General features: G+C 40.3%; 1 protein-coding gene across 1 annotated transcript in view; it reads right to left on the reverse strand.

Annotated features, from left to right (window-relative positions):
- The window catches only part of ACTR2 (actin related protein 2), a 104,326-nt gene that overhangs the window by 75,287 nt on the left and 10,669 nt on the right, over nt 1-18,370 (reverse strand). Inside the window, exons 2-3 of the mRNA XM_033939817.1 lie at nt 16,629-16,739; nt 1,898-2,113 (exon numbers count right to left, since the gene is read on the reverse strand). Of these exons, the coding sequence (XP_033795708.1) occupies nt 1,898-2,113; nt 16,629-16,739 (327 nt within the window). The remainder of the gene's footprint in view (nt 1-1,897; nt 2,114-16,628; nt 16,740-18,370) is intronic.

The raw sequence follows: 18,370 nt of genomic DNA on the forward strand, positions 1-18,370 counted from the left end.
GGTGGATCACTGGAATGCAAGGCAATATTTAGATATGATAAGCATAGTAAGAGTATGGAGAAGTATTTTTAAATAAAGAGATAATATTATATATTTATTACAGGTTAAAGCAGCAGCCCTTGAGAACTCTTGAAAAAGCTGGTATCTTAGGGTGAGAAGGATCTATACTTCTGCTAAGACCAAGTACCTTAATAACAAATTTGGCCCGCGACTTAGCCTGTGTTTTAGATTTCGGCCCCTTATGTGATTGAATTTGACATCCCCCTGGTCTAGAATGTCTCACCTATTGCACTGGAAATAAATTTTCACGAACGGACGGTACTTTCATAGTATAGTTAATATTTTTTAATTTTGTGCACAAAGTGTGCTGGAAGAACTTTCATAAGTTTTACAGTGTGCCACGAACCAAAAATGTTTGAGAACCACTATTCTGGGATTTGCATACATGAACAGTACTTGACGGTGTTAATAGGATTTCACAGGGAAAACCAATTAGTGTTTGTTTCTATATACCAAAGGTCTGTGTGCAAAGAAAACTCAATAATCCCAAATAAATTTTACAAACTGTAAATTGTTAGGAACATGAAAGCAAGTCTTTGTCTAACCAAGTCAAATAAAATCAGACTTCCAAATGAAAGTTATTTTCAAAGATTTAAAGAGCCACAGCCCTAAGGGGTCCTTTTATCAAGCCGCTCTAGCGGGGTTAGTGCGTTGGACATTTCATCACACGCTAACCCCCGCGGCTGGCTAAAAAACTAACGCCTGCTCAATGCAGGCTTTAGCGGCTAGCACAGCAGGCGGTTTAATGCGCAGTATTACGCGTTAAAACGCTACCGCAGCTTGATAAAAGGACCCCTAAGTCATTATGGTTCAATCTGTAACAAACAACAATGGAGAAGGTCCTGCCATGCTGTATTTCTATACAGCTGGAAAGCAGAACTCATTTGAAATAGAGTCTGAATGTAAATAATAGCTACAGAATATATTCCATACATCAACAGGTCACCACTACCATTGCCTATAGCAAAGAAAAAAATGATTATATGTTGCAGAGGTTAACAGAATAAACATGAACAATTTGTGTCCACTTTTCTATCTTTGGTATAGAAATTTCATGATTGAGATAATGTTCATTCTGTAAACATCTATATAAATGATATTTAAATGTAAGACAGTTTTCCCCTATGGAAACTAGGAAAGAACTAGAATCAGCAAGTGACCAAGAGCGCAAACCAATGGTAAGACCATTATACAAATGCTCACAATATTAACCTATCAAAAGGAAGCTGTAAGAATGATAGATGACATCTTAACATGAACGATGCCCCTGAAATTAGCTGAATGGCTGCTTCCCTATAGGAAAAAATGGTATTAAAAAGTGTTGGAGCATTGATGGCATTAACAGAAATTGGATAATGCTTCAAATATTGCTGTGGTAGTAGGGAAGGCAGTGGAGGGTAGTACAGAATAGAGAATGACACGGGGACAAATTTGTCCCCGCGAGTTTTGTTGCTGTCCATGTCCATTTCCTATAAGCTCTGCCTTAACTGCACAAGCCTCAAACATTTATGATTTTAAAGTGTTTGAGGCTTGAGCAGATTAGGACTGAGTTTGCAGGAATGGGGCAGGGACAGGAAAAGAACTCATGGGGACGGGATGGGAAAATGAGTTCCTGTGGGGACGGGGAAAAATTTGTCCCCATGTCATTCTCTAGTACAGAACAGAATCTTAATAGATTAACACCCAGTATACATAATGTATCAATTACCAGTAGTTTTATTTCACACAACCTCTACACTAATATAATGACCACCCTAAAAATTAAGAGTACATTTGTCAAAGATTAAAATAGCTATAATAAACTAAACTCCAAAATCAAGAAAAAACAAAAACATACCTCTACAATCTTTTCCCTGTTTTTTGTTGGGTTCATCGGTGGCTCTGTCAGCAAGATCTTACAATTTCTAGTATCAACATTAAGCTTATCTGGGCCAAATGTGTAGTCCCACAGATGCTTCATATCATCCCAGTTCCGGACTATGCCATTCTCCATCGGATAGTTCACCTCCAGCATCGAACGCAACTCACTTGCCTCATCACCAACCATAAGATCCTGAAAACATAAAAAAATTATAAAAAGTCACATTGTTTTAAGAAAACCTTTTCTGCAAAATACACACAACTGTTTCATAGGACTCTATGGGTATTCCATGCATATGCCCCTGAGATGGAATTAGTCGGGTTAGAATAAAATCAAGCAATGAAACTTGAATGATATGCAGTCAAATAAGCCATACAGTAAAACAGAGAAAGCAAGGTGCAAAATTATCGATATCGTGAAGAAAAGAGATAAAATCAAAGTCACTTTTTTACTCTACTTACTATCTCTTGTTACTCTACTTCAACAGGTGAAGAAAGGTGAAAATCGAAAAAAAAAAACAAAAAAGGTAGAAGCAAGACTAAGAAAAAGTAAAAATAAAAAAAAAATCATAGAGGTTATCACGCCAAATTCTTTAAGACTAAATAAAGATAAGCAGAAGGAACCCATATCACATGCGTGTGAAATTTATGGTAAATGCATTCTATATGGATGCTTTTATTGTTACCTGTCTAGAATGTCAGATAATGAAGTTTAAAACTTTTAAATAAATACGTAAAAATCTTGATTTGAACTCTCAACTTCTCATTTCTAGCAATCACTCATTAGAAAAAAAAAATCCAACACACTTTTTACCAAGATGCGTAATTGCGTGTTTTTGGCCTTCTCTAAAAGAACAGACTCCTACTCAAATTTCAAAGTAATAAAAGGGCATACACACACATTGGGAAATACTGTTAGTATACCAGTAATCATTAGCTTCTGAAAAAAATCTGAAGCTTTCTTACTTCAATCATCTATAGTTTGTCTGTAATAGAGTGGTCTATGAGGTCATTGTGCTATCACTTCTCTTGTAGACATTACTGCCTTGCACAACAGTTTAATTTCTTCTTGCATCAATGTTCTTGTTTAAAATACAAATGAGTTATTTTGAGTTTAATGTGTTTAAACAAATCACAAAGGGCTCCTTTTACAAAGCCATGCTAGCAATTCCAGTGCGGCAAATGCAAAGAAGCCCATTCAATTCCTATGCAACCCTATGCTTTTGTAATGACTGAACTAGTTTTTATGACCCCGGACTAGCGTTTTACATTGCAGATAAGGTATAGGACCCAAAACCACTTAGAAGATATCCAAGCTCAACAAATTATTAAGTTTGCCCAGACACAGGTACTGAAACAAAAAGTAGGTATGAACATTCTCTGTGTCTGCTTTAAATACAAACATATGAGATAATTCTAAAAGAAGCCCTTTTCTGCTCACAAAACAGAGTTTATCTGCAGACATACGTTTATAATTCACTCTTAAGCACTAATTTATACACTCTTATCACAAAGTAATGCAATCATTTAAATGATATGAATTTTGTGAAACTGATGCTTTCACCCAAAGGGTCGTGGACACTTGGAATGCGCTATCGGAGGAAGTGATCAGGCAGAGTACGGTACAAGGATTCAAACAGGGATTGGACGGATTCCTGAGGGATAGGGGGATCGTGGGATACTGAGAGAGGTGCTGAGATGTAACACAGGTATAGAAAGCTAACCAGGTAATAAGTATAGAAATCCAACCAGGTCGTGCATGTGCAAGACCGGAGGGTTAGGACTTCGATGGGAAGATAGGACTCAATGGGAAACCAAGGTGGCAAGGGGGCCCCTTCTGGTGACTCAGACAGGCCGTGACCTGTTCGGGCCGCCGCGGGAGCGGACTGACGGGCAGGATGGACCTATGGTCTGACCCGGCGGAGGCACTGCTTATGTTCTTATGTTCTTAAGATGCTAGAGTAGAAGTGACCCTTGCAAACAGGGCTGTGGAGTCGGAGTCAGAGTCGAGGAGTCGGAGGAAATTTTGGGTACCTGGAGTCGGAGTCGGAGTATTTATCTACCGACTCCATTTTTGAACTTGGCATACCAATCACGAGCGATTCTTTCAGCTCCCACTATATGCTCCCACTATATGCACCCACTATATGCACAGCACAAATGTTGCGAGCAGCTTCTGCGGCCTTAGAACCTTGATTAAAAGCAAAAAGAAGGTGGTGTCGAAAATGCTAATTTCTCTCAACTTGACATTCCATTTTAACGATCTGAAAATTAACCAGTGCTGTGGAGTCGGAGTCAGAGTCGGAAGAAATTTCGGGTACCTGGAGTCGGAACATTTATCTACCGACTCCACAGCCCTGCTTGCAAATGAATTCTTTACTTTGATAACAGTACTAGCAAAAATGAGTTTTGTTTGTTTTAAGTCCTTCCTCTCTAGCTCTATCATGAGTCTATGTACACTGAGTAAGGGTATACTGATACTTATCCAAACCGCATCTGTTTTGCATATTTATATGATTTGTTTGCATGCATGTATGTATTTCTGTGTTGGTTCTCGGCATGTGCGAGGAGAGTAAATGAAAGGAGAAGGATGTTTAATAGGTACAATTTCTTATGCTGTACTATTGGACTTGCTTTCCCCACAGAAATATGGATTCTTCAGTTCAAAGGTGGGGTAGTTGAGGTATTCGGTTCTATAGTGTCTGGAAATACCGTATTTTTCGCTCCATAAGACACGCTTTTTTCACCAAAAAAGTGGGTGGAAATAAAAGTGCGTCTTTTTTTTTTTTTTTAGGCCAATAATTTTTATTGGCATTTAAAGTAATCATACACATATGTAAAATAACATAAGTCATATAAAAGTAAGGAAGAAAAACAGAACAAAACAATATGAATAACAAACAACAATTAATCATTAATGCTATCATAGATAAAACAAAAAACAGTATGGTTGTACACTGGTTTAACACTATTAGATTATAAGATTTCAACTATAAGATTTCAATGGCTCCCATATTTTATTAAATTTGTTTGAAGCATTACATCTTTCTGCAACAATACGCTCAAATTTAGCAGTAATACAAACAGTATTCCACCAGGTCATATATTTCACCTTTGATGTATCCTTTCAGTGTCTTAAAATAATTTTGATGGCCAAATTGATCAAAATTTTTAATAATATTGAATAGTTATCAGATATTTGCTGCTGCAGCCCAAAATTACCTAATACTATGATATTTAATGTTAGCGGTTCCTTGATTCTCAGTAGATTACAGATAGTATTCCATACTCAGCCAATATTCACATATGTTATCACAAAAGTATAATAAATGAATTAAGGTGCCAACCTCTTTTAAATATGACCAATACTTATTTGATTTATCCCTATTAATTTCAGATAATTTATATGGCGTCCAAATGGCCTTGTGAAATTAAAAAAAAAAAAAAAAAAAAAATTGATTGCAGCTGACCTTAATGATTTGTGAATGGAATTCCAAACCAGTTCCCCCCCCTTCCCCAAGCTCCAGAAAATGTCCCCTGGACTAAGGGCTCCTTAAATAATAAGGCACCCAGAGTTCAAGTACTCAATAAGCTTTAACTTAATCATTTCCAAAATTAAAACAGAACATGCTTTTCTTCAAATGTACAAGCTCTTTCATACACATTTACAAATCACAGAATTCCAGAATTACTCCAGTGGTTCATAAATATAACTGCCAAATGTTCTTTGCAAGCCCCTAAACTCATATTAAACTCTTTTCAGATGGCACTGCCCTGCCTGGTTCTTTTTTTATTGTCCAGGCTGGGTTTTACTCTTCATAACAAGCATTGCCATTGATGCCCATGTATAAAACTTTGGCGAGACACCATTTAGAATATTGTATACAATTCTGGAGGCCGTACCTTCATCATTCAAAAATATATAAAAAGGACGGAGTCGGTCCAGAGGAAGGCTACTAAAATGGTGCATGGTCTTCTTCATAAGGCCTATGGGGACAGACTTAAAGATCTCAATCTATATACAGTCAAACCTCGGTTTGTGAGTAACGCTGTTTGCGAGTGTTTTGCAAGACTAGCAAAACACTTGAGCAAACTTTTACTCACAAACCGAGCATTGACTCGATTAGCGAGCGTCACCCCACCCCACCCTGGGAACCGGCTTCCTCAGCGGCCGACCCCAAACCCTTACCTCCAGCGGACACCGGCATGCACCAACCCACAGGACATACATGTGCTGGTGCTGAAAGAGCCTGCCGCTGATGTTCTATGCTGGGCTGCTGCAGGGCCTTGAGCATCTGCGCATGCTCAAGGCCTTCTGGCTCACACCCTCTCCACGGAGGAGAGAAGCTGGTTCCCGGGAAGCGAGCAGCGCCAGTGGCCGGGGTGGGGTGGGTCTGTTTTTGGGATGTGGAATGAATCATCTGAGTTTCCCTTACTTCCTATGGGAAAACTCGCTTTGATATACGAGCATGCCTCTGGAAAGAATTATGCTCACAAACCAAGGTATCACTGTACTTTGGAGGAAAGGCGGGAGAGGGAAAATATGATAGAGACGTTTACCTACATGATGTAAATGCGCACGAGTTGAGTCTCTTTCATTTGAAAGGAAGCTCTGGAATGAGAAGGCATAGGATGAAGTTAAGAGGTGATAGGCTCAGGAGTAATCTAAGGAAATACCTTTTTACAGAAAGGGTGGTAGATGTGTGGAACTGTCTCCCAGAAGAGGTGATGGAGACAGAGCCTATGTCTGAATTCAAGAAAGCCTGGGATCGCTTAGAGAGAGGAAGAGATAATAGTTACTGCAGATGGGCCATTTGGTCTTTATCTGCCATCATGTTTCTATGTTTCTATATAAATTCTATATAAATTCCACAAATTTTGGCTTGGAATCATTGCGATTCACAAAAGAATTACAAAAATAGTCAGTAGAAGTTACAGTAAGGTTTTTAGGGCCTACATGGTTACATCACAAATTAAATACAGAGGGAAGAGATATGTGTTTAGCATTTTTGTGAATTTGTAAAAGGTGGGGCATTGATGCAAACTTAACTGTAGGGCATTCAAAACTTTGGGCCCCTGAAATTCGAAGGTGGACTTGAACAGTTTTTTTATTGAATTTATTGGGGAGATGGGAAGGCCAGTTTGAGGTGTTGTGTTGTTCGCAAATTAAGAGAAGAATGTCTGATCTTAATATCAGATACTAGTCCATTGGAGTTCTCTCCATATATTGCCTTGTAGACTATGCAAGCAACCTTAAATTGAATCCTTTATCCCCATGGCAACAAGTGTAATTTTTCCAGTAGCAAACTAGCTTTCTCAAATCGAATCCTTAAACTGACTGAATTTCTTGAGGACTTGATACAGGAAAGGTCCACTTTATTGGTCTCCTGCTTAAATGAAGTGGACAAAATATTGATTTTGAAATTATATTTTAAGAATAAAGAGGCTAACTTTTCTGGTGATTAAGATTATGAGGTTTCCTGACGTGGCCAGACCCACACAGCTCTGGAAGGCTTTTTTTGGCTTTAAAATCCAAAGCTCTGGGTCTGGGAGCTATGTTATTTTTAAAGTTCCACGTAAGTGCTTAATACACTTACAAAATAAGGATTATATTTTTTTGGAACCAACACATTTAGAGTTATTCTTACAGGGTAATGAGAAATAATTTGAAGTGATTAGTCCGATTCTGACTGAGGGTCTTTAAATATTTTTCAGTGCTGAGAGTTTAAAGAAAATTCCTTGTGGGACTGGTTTGTCCCATTTGGAAAATTTTTCTTTTTTTTTTTTTTGCATTTGTTTACTTTTGAAGTTGAAACAGTCTTCTCTCAATAATGTGGCTTGATGGTTTTTGGAAAAAATTTTTGTATCATATTTGTTATTTGATTGTTCCATATTTTTTGTTATGTGTATTACACTTAATGAAAAATTTCTAATAAAAAAGAATTTGGTGACCAAGGAACTGATCTAATTTCCAAAGGTTAGATCAGAGTCCAGTATAATACCTAGTATTTTAGATGTGTTCTCTATTTTCAGTTTCTCTCCAGTAGCCAACACCAGATCTGTGTTTGGCAGTGAATTAAAAATCACCAAACCAAAGTCTTCAATTTGTGAGATCCTCAATGATCCTCGTTAAGAATTTTAGTGCATCATCGAAGGTATCTTTTGTCTGGCAGAGGAGGAAAATTTTATCATTTGTGTAAGAAAATGCGTAAACTTGAGAAGAAGAGAACCTATTACCCAAGGCTCTTAGATATACGTTAAATAATGAAGGAGACAATGGAGAGCCCTGAGGAACGCCACAGCAGGCGTTCCAATTTTGGGACTTTTTGTTTGTTTTATTATTCTTATTTTAATAATTTATATTCCGCATATCCTATGTAGATTACAAATTATTCAGGTACTCGAGCATTATTTCCTAACTGTCCCAGCGGACTCTATCTAATGTACCTGGGCAATGGGGATTAAGTGACTTGCCCAGGGTCACAAGGGCCTGTGTGGGATTTGAAGAACCCACAACCTCAGGGTGCCGAGGGTGTAGCTCTAACCACTGCACCACACACTGCCTTCCTAACTTCATTTTTTCTCTTTCCTAAGAATTCCGTGAATCATTTTAGTACCACTCTGTGCAGGCCTAATGCATTCAGTTTGAGTAGTAGTAGGGAGTGGTTGACTGCATCGAATGCTGCTGAAATATCAAACGGCAGCTAAACCAGTGGTCTCAAACTCTTGGTCCGGGGGCCACGTGTGGCCCGCCAGGTACTTTTTGAGGCCCTCGGTATGTAAAATAAAACTAAAATAAAAGTTTCTTGATCATATGTCTCTTTAGCTATAAATTACAATACTATTAAGACTTAGCCAAAATGAAAGATTTATAAACTATAAAGAATTTTACCTCATGCAAAATTGTCATTTTTTTAATAAGACATTAACTATTTTTTCTGAGGCCCTCCAAATACCTAAAAATCCAAAATGTGGCCCTTCAAAAGGTTTGAGTTTGAGACCACTGAGCTAGACAGTCTGCTTGCCTTTGCTTAGGTGATATTTAACTTTTGAGGTCACAAAAAAATTATTCCAATTACTAAAAGAACTCACAGACATCAAACCCTACCTGGCCAATAATGACACCCCTTCCCCCTCAGCCACCCTTTTAGCTGAATACTTTAAGAACAAAATTACAACTGCCAGGACAACCTTCACTGGAACCCCAACTCACCTAGAAGAGATCACAATGCTCCCCACAGAAAATGAATCAGCTGCAGCAGACAGAACCTGGTCTCACTTTTCCACTATATAATGGACTGACCTTAACAAATTCTATAAAAAATACAGCCATGCAGCCTGCGACCTCAACCACTGCCCACCATACCTGTTAAAAACTTCCAGTACTAAATTCCGCGTTCTCCTCTTACAATGGATACAAACCATGCTCACAGATGGCCTTTTCCCACAAGACCTCAGCAAAATCATTTGTCACCCCCAATCCTAAAAGACCCTAAAGGAGCAACAGATCAACCATCCAACTACAGACCCACAGCCTCAATACCACTCTATGTCAAGCTAATGGAAGGCCTTGTAGCTAAACTCCTCACCAACTACCTAGAAAATCACAACTTACTCCACCCTAGAAAATCTGGTTTCAGAACTAATTATAGCACAGAGATACTACTAAGTTCCCTCCTAGACACAGCTAGACAACACCTCAGCACAGGCAGAAAAATGCTGATTATACAACTAGATTTCACCACGGCATTTGACCTGGTGGACCATGACATCCTACTACAAATTCTAGACATAATAGGAATCACAGGCACTGTACACACATGGTATCAAGGATTCCTACAATCCAGGACTTACAGAGTAAAGACAAACAAAGAAAAATCAGAACAATGGTCCAACCCCTGCGGCGTACCCCAATGATCCCCTTTATCCCCAACACTCTTCAATTTCTACATTGCATCCCTCGGCACTTGCCTAGACAAATTAGGCTTCGAACTTCAAGGTATAGCGGTATATAAGAAATAAATTATTAAATTATTATTATTATTACTCTCCTATAGCTATGCAGACATCACCATTCTCCTTTCTTTTGATCAACCAACACCCACCATGACAGACACACTACACAGAACACTAGAAACAGTAGCAACATGGATGAAAAATCACAAACTGAAACTGAACTCAGACAAAACAAAATTCATACTCCTCAAAAATCATAAAACCCCAACCAAAACGAACCTAGTAATAAACTCAATCACATACCCCATAAACTTCTGGGAATGAGGATAGACAGATGCTGTACCATCCAGCCACAAATCAACAAAACAATACAGAAATCATTCACAGTCATGAGAAACCTAAGGCAAGTTCAAAAATTCTTCAACAGAACATAATTCTAGCTCATAGTCCAGTCCCTAGTCCTAGGTCTTCTCTAGACTACTGTAACATCCTCTATCTCCCCTGCCCCGCAACCATGATAAAGCAACTGCAAACAGTATAAAACACAGCACTGAGACTTATCTATTCACAGAGGAAACACGACCACATCACCACAGCATACCTAGACTCACACCGGCTCCTAATACAAGCAAGAATACTATTCAAATTCTACCGTCTACTATTTAAAACCATAAATGGAGACAGCCCAGCCTACCTGAACAACCGCCTAATCCAAACTACCACAACCAGACACAGGAGAACCCACACACCATTCATGCACCCTCCAATCAGACGCATCAAAATGAAAAAAACCATACAATGGCCTACTAGCCACACAGGCAGCAAAACTAGACCACCAACTCTCCAATTTACTGATCACAACCCAGACTACAAAACTTTCAGAAAAGAAATAAAAACCCTGCTATTCAAGAAATCCTTGAAGACAAGCTAATCACCACAGTAATCATCTCAACCCCCTGAAGCAACCCGCTCTTCTCTGTAATACTTCTGGAAATGTCCAGATAACTTCCTATGTAATCCGCCTTGAACCGCAAGGTAATGGCGGAATAGAAATCACTAATGTAATGTAATTTCCAACAGTAAGGATTCTGTGCTATGCATTGCCCTGAAACCATGTTGTGAAATCCATCAACGTGGCTTAGAAAGTCTGATTGCTGTGTATTAACACAGAATTCCAGTAGTCTAGCAGGCCAAGGTATTTACTCATTCTATCACACCATCACTTATATTATTATATTATATTTTATATTTGGGATTATATTATTTTATTACTTCACTCATTCTATCACACCATCACTATTATTATTTATAATATATTATGTCAGAATTATATAATACCAGTACCATTATTTATGTTCATTAGGACCCCTGAGGAAGGCGTGTTATCCGAAACACTGACCGTGTCGGGTCCCTTGGTTGGTAATAAGGATTTATACCACTAATGTTGCAATAAATAGTGCCTGCATCTTGTACATTATCTGCAGTTTTTGTTTTGTTTATTGCAAGGTATTCCTGCCACCAGCCTATAATTTTCGACTTTGGTTAAATCTATACCAAATGCTTTGGGTATAAGGGTCAAAGCAATGGTCCTTGTGACCCTGGGCAAGTCACTAAATCCTCCATTGCCCCAGATACATTAGATGGATTGTGAGCCCACCGGGACAGATAAGTTTTCAAGATTTATTTAAAATTTGGTATACCGCTTAAAAAATTGTCTAAGCGGTGCACAGAAACATAACTATTAAAATCAGGGGGGAAGACTAATATTAAACAATTAAACAGAACTGGGGTAACGGAGATAAAAGGATTAGGGGATTTAAATTTCTCTAATGGGATATCTTCTCGGACATATGAGGGCATGGAATGCCAAATTGTAGGTGCTGTAACAGGAAAAAAAATTTTCCTGGTGGTGTCGTTGAATAGATGGCGCGTGGAAGGGATCACTAGAAGATGCTGGTTGCCTGATCGAAGGGTTCTAGTTGGACAATGAGAAGTCAGTAGTCCGTCTTTAAATCTGGGTGTATGTGTAAGTTTTGTTTTGAAAGTAAGTAATAAAATTTTATGTTTCATAGTTTATTAAAATTTGATTAAACACTAAACATAAAATTCAAAGTATTGTACATTAAAATAATACGTGACAATTTAAAAAATGGGGAATTAATATCAAAAAACAAACACGACTTACCATAGACCCACTAACTTAACATAGGGTAGGATAGTAAAACAAGAGGAAAGGAGGGAGAACTACATTTTTTGAAGAAAAAAGAGAAAAAAAGGAAAAAAAAAAACCATCGGGGAAGGGGTAAGGTAAAAAAGATAAAATCATCAAGAATGGTAAATTACTCATAGGCATCTTTGAAAAGAAAACATTTTAAACTGCCCTTAAATTTATTTAGATTTTGTTCTGCTCTAATATGTGATGGGAGGGAATTCTAGATAATAGGAGCTGTGACAAAAAAAATACAGGCACAGCGGGTACCAATAATTTTTAACGAAGGGACATAAAGAGTATGTTGTGATGCAGATCTTAAGAGTTCTAGGGGGCTCGTACGGGATCAAAAGCCTATTAATAAATGCAGGCTCATTGGCCTTTTGGGATTTCAAAGTTAAGAGAGCTATTTTGTATGTAATCTGGTGGGGGATGGGAAGCCAATGAGCCTTCTTTAGTAAGGAAGTGACGCAATCGTATTTTTTTGAATTCGTAATGAGTAATCGGTAGCCAAATGGATTTTATAAGGAGGGGGGTAACATGGTCAAACTTTTTTGCATTATGTATTAGTTTCACTGCTGCGTTTTGTATAAGTCCCATTCCATCATCTCCTTCCTCTGTACCCCATCCCCCAAAATCTACCTTCTTTCTCCCCTGCTCTGTTTTCCCACTTCTATTTAAAGTCTACCATCTCTCACCCCTCACCCAAAACCATTTCCAACAACTTCTGCCCTCTCTCTCCTCAACCCACCCCATTTTCACCAATGTCTACCTCCTCTCTTCCCTAACACTTTTTCACCAGCATCTGCCCCCCTCTCCCCACCCAACCTTCATCCACCAGTATCTGCTCCCTCTCTCTCCACCACCTCACATCCACCAGCATTTGCCACCTAGAATCCTCACCGCTGCCTTCCTAAAGCAGCAGCAGCAAACAAACAAACCGGTTGCTGACCTTCCCATTCATATCCACGGTTGCTGGCTTTGCCTCAGAAAAAGAAGCAATGTCAGAGAGGGCATGCACGCAGCCACAGGTATGTATGGGAAGGTCCCGTAGCCAGTTAGTTTCAGTTGCCGCTTCAAGAAAGTAGAAATAGCATCATGAAATGAAGAGCAATACCAGAGAGGTGCTGGTCCCGACTCAATTGGCTATGTGGTCTCACTCCCTCCCGCTGCTGCTGTTCCCCCGATGACCCCCCCCCCGTGCCTCAGACGCCCCCCCCTTACCTTATTTATGAGGGCTGGCAAGAGGGATGCCTCCTATCTCCGGCCAGTGAATCCTGTGATGCACCGGGGAGGGGCCTAAGGTTTTGATTGGTCCAGGTTGCTTAAGGCTCCTCCCATAGAAGGATCAATCAGTCTTAGGTCCCTTCCTGGCACATCCTAGGATGCACTGGGGAGGGAAAAGGCCCGCCATTTTGAAGAGGAGGGCCTACTGGCTGAAGATAGGAGGCGTGCCTCAGGCTAGCCTTCATAAACAAGGTAAGAGGGGGGCGGGAAGGATAGTCAGAGGCAGGGAGGGGTTCATCGGGGGTATGACAGCGGCGAAGGGAGGGAGTGGGCATCTCTTCCACTGCTGGGAGGGGGGGCTGCTTGGCAGCAGTAGGTAGTGGGCTTCTCTCTTACTTCCAGAGAGAGAAGGGGGGTGTTTTTGCTTGGCATCAGACGGGAATGGGCTTCCCTTCCACTGCCTGGGGGGCCTCAGGGGGGTTGCTTTACAGCAGCAGTGGGAGGGAGTGGACATCCCTCCCACTGGGGGTGGGTTGCTTTATATCAGTGGCAGGAGTGGCCATCCTTCCTGCCGATCTTCAATTTGGGGGTCTTTATTTGTGCGTTTATTCTGCGCATGTGCCAATCGCTATCACCAGCAACCCTCCGCCAACCTCATTTGCATGTTTTTAAAGAATGATTCACCTTTTTAAAATCGTTACAGTAGCGGCTGCGATAGCAGCCCTTTGGATTTTACCATGAGCATTTGAGAATCTTCCCCCGAGACCCTAAATCTTCCAAAGATGATGCATGAGGGGAGTGTAGTGGAATTGCATCCAACCTCAAATCGAGCCAGTCCCTTTCCGACTAGACCTTTGGATCCTGCAGCTCTAGCAGCTATCACAAGACCTGGCTTTATGAAGGAAAACTCCTCTGAGCACTGCTTAGCTGCCTCCCATACTAAGTACTTTTTGTACTTTTCATAATCTGCACACATCAAAAACACAAAATCAAGGTCAAAAGACCTAACCTGGAACCTCCAAGGAGTTGTCGGTCTACCATATGTCTCCTCTCAGGTCAGGTGCATCCGTACAAAGGCGTTTCGCTGGTGACACCAAGTTACAGTTTATAGGTTCTAACTGGGCTTTATGATCTAAATCTTGAGCTTTCTACCCTTCTTGACCCATGGAGTGATCAGAGGGGCCTAAGACCATGGCTGCTGCCCCATGGCACATGAACAAGGACACTCCTCAGCCAACCATCCAGCGCAAAACTAGCAAGATATGGGCTCTAAACCACCCAAGGGGTCCATAACAATATTTCCACCAAAACGAGGCAATTTGAAGAAGCAGGAGGAAGCTTTTGAAATAAAAATCAGAAAATCCAAAATGGCCATCTAGGCAGCATTCTGGCACCAAAAAAGCCCATGGGAGCAAAACTAAAAGTTCAAAATTTCTCAGAAATATGATGTCTGAGGTAAGGGGCCCTTGAGAACTCAGAAACCCTTGTCTACATAAGAACCACCCTGATTATTCCATAGACAGTAATGAGCTGTATTCACAGACCTGTCATGTGCTATGCCTCCATTAGCTTCTCGCTACAGCTGGAAATGGAGAAGAAATTTCTGCCTCAGACAATCAATGGTGGCTCCAGCAGCTTGTCTCCTTCAGGCTGCCTTTTATTCAGGTTCCAAAAACCTGAAACCTTCAACCCCTTACACTTCCATATGATTCTTCAGGGGGGTGATGCAGCTGACCTCCATCAAGCGTCACAGCCAGTTGTGGGGTCAAATCAGCCTGCGCTCAAGCACCTGACTCTACAGGGGGGTAGCACTGCTCCCAGGGGACCTAACCCCAAGCTCCCAAGTGTTAAAGGCTGGCCAGGCAAGTGCTCTTTTAAAAATGTGGTCCTCCTGTCTACAGACCCCAATGTCTGACCCATTCCAGGACTATTGAGAACCTCATAGCACAGGAAAGCCTCTAAAAGATTGAATTAAAAACCAAAAATTAAAAAAATATAGTGCAGAGCAGATGAAAAATATCTTCTCCACTTGCTTGCAGACTTAAAACTGAGGAGAGAGGGTGCTGCCAGGAAAGACAAGGGGGGTGGAGAAAAGAAAATAACTGATGACTTCTGCAAGCAGTCATGAGTTGGGGGCTTAACCCATCCGTAAGGAATTGTATGCTGTTTGCATAGGAAAACAGATATGAATGTCTGTGCCAATATTTATCATTTGTGCATCTATACTAATTGTATTTTTTCACCCATGTGTATACTTGTTTACTCCAACAAAACTCCTTCTCTGTGCACATTCAATGACAAAGTATGACCTATCGTGTCACGGCACATTTTGCAATGAGTTGGTATTCTGTAAGAATCAGTTATGTGTATGTATGTATATTTATTTATTAAAAAAAAATTTTATCCAAGACAGCTCCCAATTTTACACACACAATAAAAATAGAACTTTGAAAGAGCAACATACATCATACATGGAAAAACTAGAATAATATCATATTATCCCAACAACACTACATATCATTCTAATAAAAGATTTTTAATAGCAGCTCAACTCATATCTCTCTGTAAACAAAATGAGAAAACCTTCTCATTCAAAGAAGAAATAATATTCACAGAGATGTAATATTTGTTTTAAAAAAGGACTGAATAAACACATGGGTTTTAACCAACTTCCTGAATTGCAGTAGGTTTCTAAAGAACCGTAATGTTCCAGACAATGCATTCCACATCAATGGTCCAGCTATAGAGAAACATGAATGCCTTGTTCGTACATAGCGAACACCATTCCCTCTCCTTGTGTCTAGCAACCAATGGCTCTCAGATTTCAGCTTCCTCAGTGGGATACATGTTAAGCATTTAGCCAAATAATTTGTTGCCACATCTTCGCATAAATTGTTAGAATACCCAAACTGGGCTTGGCCTTTACCGCTTAAAATAAGTGACCCTTAAATGTCTGTGTGCCAACAGGAAATCTCTGCCTGAATGTAACAAAAAAAAACAAGATGGTTACACAATCTATCCATAATATTCACTTTTCTATACCACCTTCATCACACAAAAACATCCAAAATCCACACCTTCTTTTCCTCTCATTCTACAAAACATGACTGCCTTTGACCATAAGTAACAAGCCAGATATTTTCTACTGGCACAAGGCAGTATATCAAATTTTAAAATAAACCTGAAAACCTGAAACCTTTCAGAACTAACAAACTTATGATTAGGGCAGTTAACAAGTTTTAAACTATATAACTTACGAGACCAACATACAAAAAATATATATTCTCAGCGGTTTTCCCATTCATTAAAAAATTACCTTAATTTCAATATTCCCCACTCTGGCAGTTGATCTGATGATGGGTCTGCCAACCAAAGCAGGAAAGATGTGTTCTGGGAAATTTGAGCCAGCATAGCCGCACTTCACAAACTGAAAAATAAAAACAAAACAGGTCAGTCAGTGATGACATTCATTGAACATTGCGCCTAAATGTAAATACTCTAATTCCTCTGTTTTAGGACTGCAAAATTCTGGAGTACTGCAGACTACTTGTGAGCAGCACTAGTGTTTAAAGACACACAAAGGGGTCATTTTACTAAGGCGTGCTAGACGTTTTAGTGCGTCCATTATAGTCTATGGATGTGTTGGCGTTTAGCGTGTGCTAAAAGGCTAGTGCCTCTTAGTGAAAGGACCCCAATAAGAAGACTTGATAAAACACAGGTTTAATCAAGAAGAGAAGGCTATAACACTGTGTTGGGCTCTATCGACTGTTAACTAGGTAAGAAATTGAAACATTAATTTTTTCCTATTTTACATAGAACTAAGAGTCAAAAAATGTATGTAATACTCAGGGATATTTTAATTAATGAGAACAATAATCAGAACAAAATTTTTGTCATTAATTCGTGAGAACTAGAACTAAAATATCCAATTTTCATCATGGAAAAAAAAAGTAAGAATTAGGGCTGTACATTTACCCTCCTCTCCCTTTTACTAAGCTGCAATAGAGATTTTTACCATGGCCTGGAGCACTAAATGCTCAAACACTGCTCTAGCGCTCATAGAATTCCTGAGTGTCGGAGAATTTAAGGCCCTGGGCCTTGGTAAAAACCTCTATTGTGGCTTAATAAAAGATGACCATAATGCGTTATTAATGTGATTAATGAGTTAATTTCATTTAGAAATAAAAATTAACATGAGTTAACTGCTCCCCCCTATCCTCGCTTTCTGACGGCACCAACTCTTACCTCTGCAGGAACACCGGTAGTCCCCTCTTCTCTGCTGCTTCTTCTCCCTACCCCTCGCATCCCTGAACTCCACTGCTGCAGTGAAAGCAGACTGCTTTCACCCAGCCAAAGCCTCTCTCTCTCTCTCATTGAGAAACAGAAGTTCCACCAACTCCTAAAAAAGTTACCGTTTCCTGATGCTACAGAGAGTGGCTTCAGGCTGGGTGAAAGCAGTCTGCTTTCACTGCAGTGATGGAGTTCAGGGCCGCCGGGGCATGGAGAAGGAGCAGCACAGAAGGAGCTGCCAGCATCCCTGTAGAAGTAAGAGGAGGTGCAGGTAGTAAAAGACGTAGACCAGGAAGGCGGCTATGGGCTGCAGCTGAAAAAGGAAGAGAGGGAGAGAGCAAGAGAGATGTGGGGGGTGTTTGCTTGAGACTAGACTCCTGAGGTGAAGATGGACAAGGGGCAGAGAATGGGTTACTGGAGAGGGAAGGCGACACAAGGCAGAGAGTAGGGAGATGTGGGAAAGAGAGAGAAGGGACCCGGGAGGGTATAGTGCCTGAGGAGAGAAGAGAAAAGGAAGACGGTGCCTATAGAGCAGAAGGGAAGGAAAGGGAAGATTACCGTATTTTCACTCCTATACCGCGCACCCGTGTAAAACACGCACATGGGTATAGCGTGCGGGAAACTGTAATTTATGTAAATTTTTATATACCGCGCACACCCGTATACCACGCATACTGCCCCGACTCTCCCATCGCCGCCCGACTCTCCTCTGGCCACTCCGACTCTCCTTTCGCCCGCCCCGACCCTCCTCTCCCGCTTGAAGTCCTG

This window comes from Geotrypetes seraphini, chromosome 3 (assembly GCF_902459505.1).
Source record: "Geotrypetes seraphini chromosome 3, aGeoSer1.1, whole genome shotgun sequence".
Taxonomy (NCBI): domain Eukaryota; kingdom Metazoa; phylum Chordata; class Amphibia; order Gymnophiona; family Dermophiidae; genus Geotrypetes; species Geotrypetes seraphini.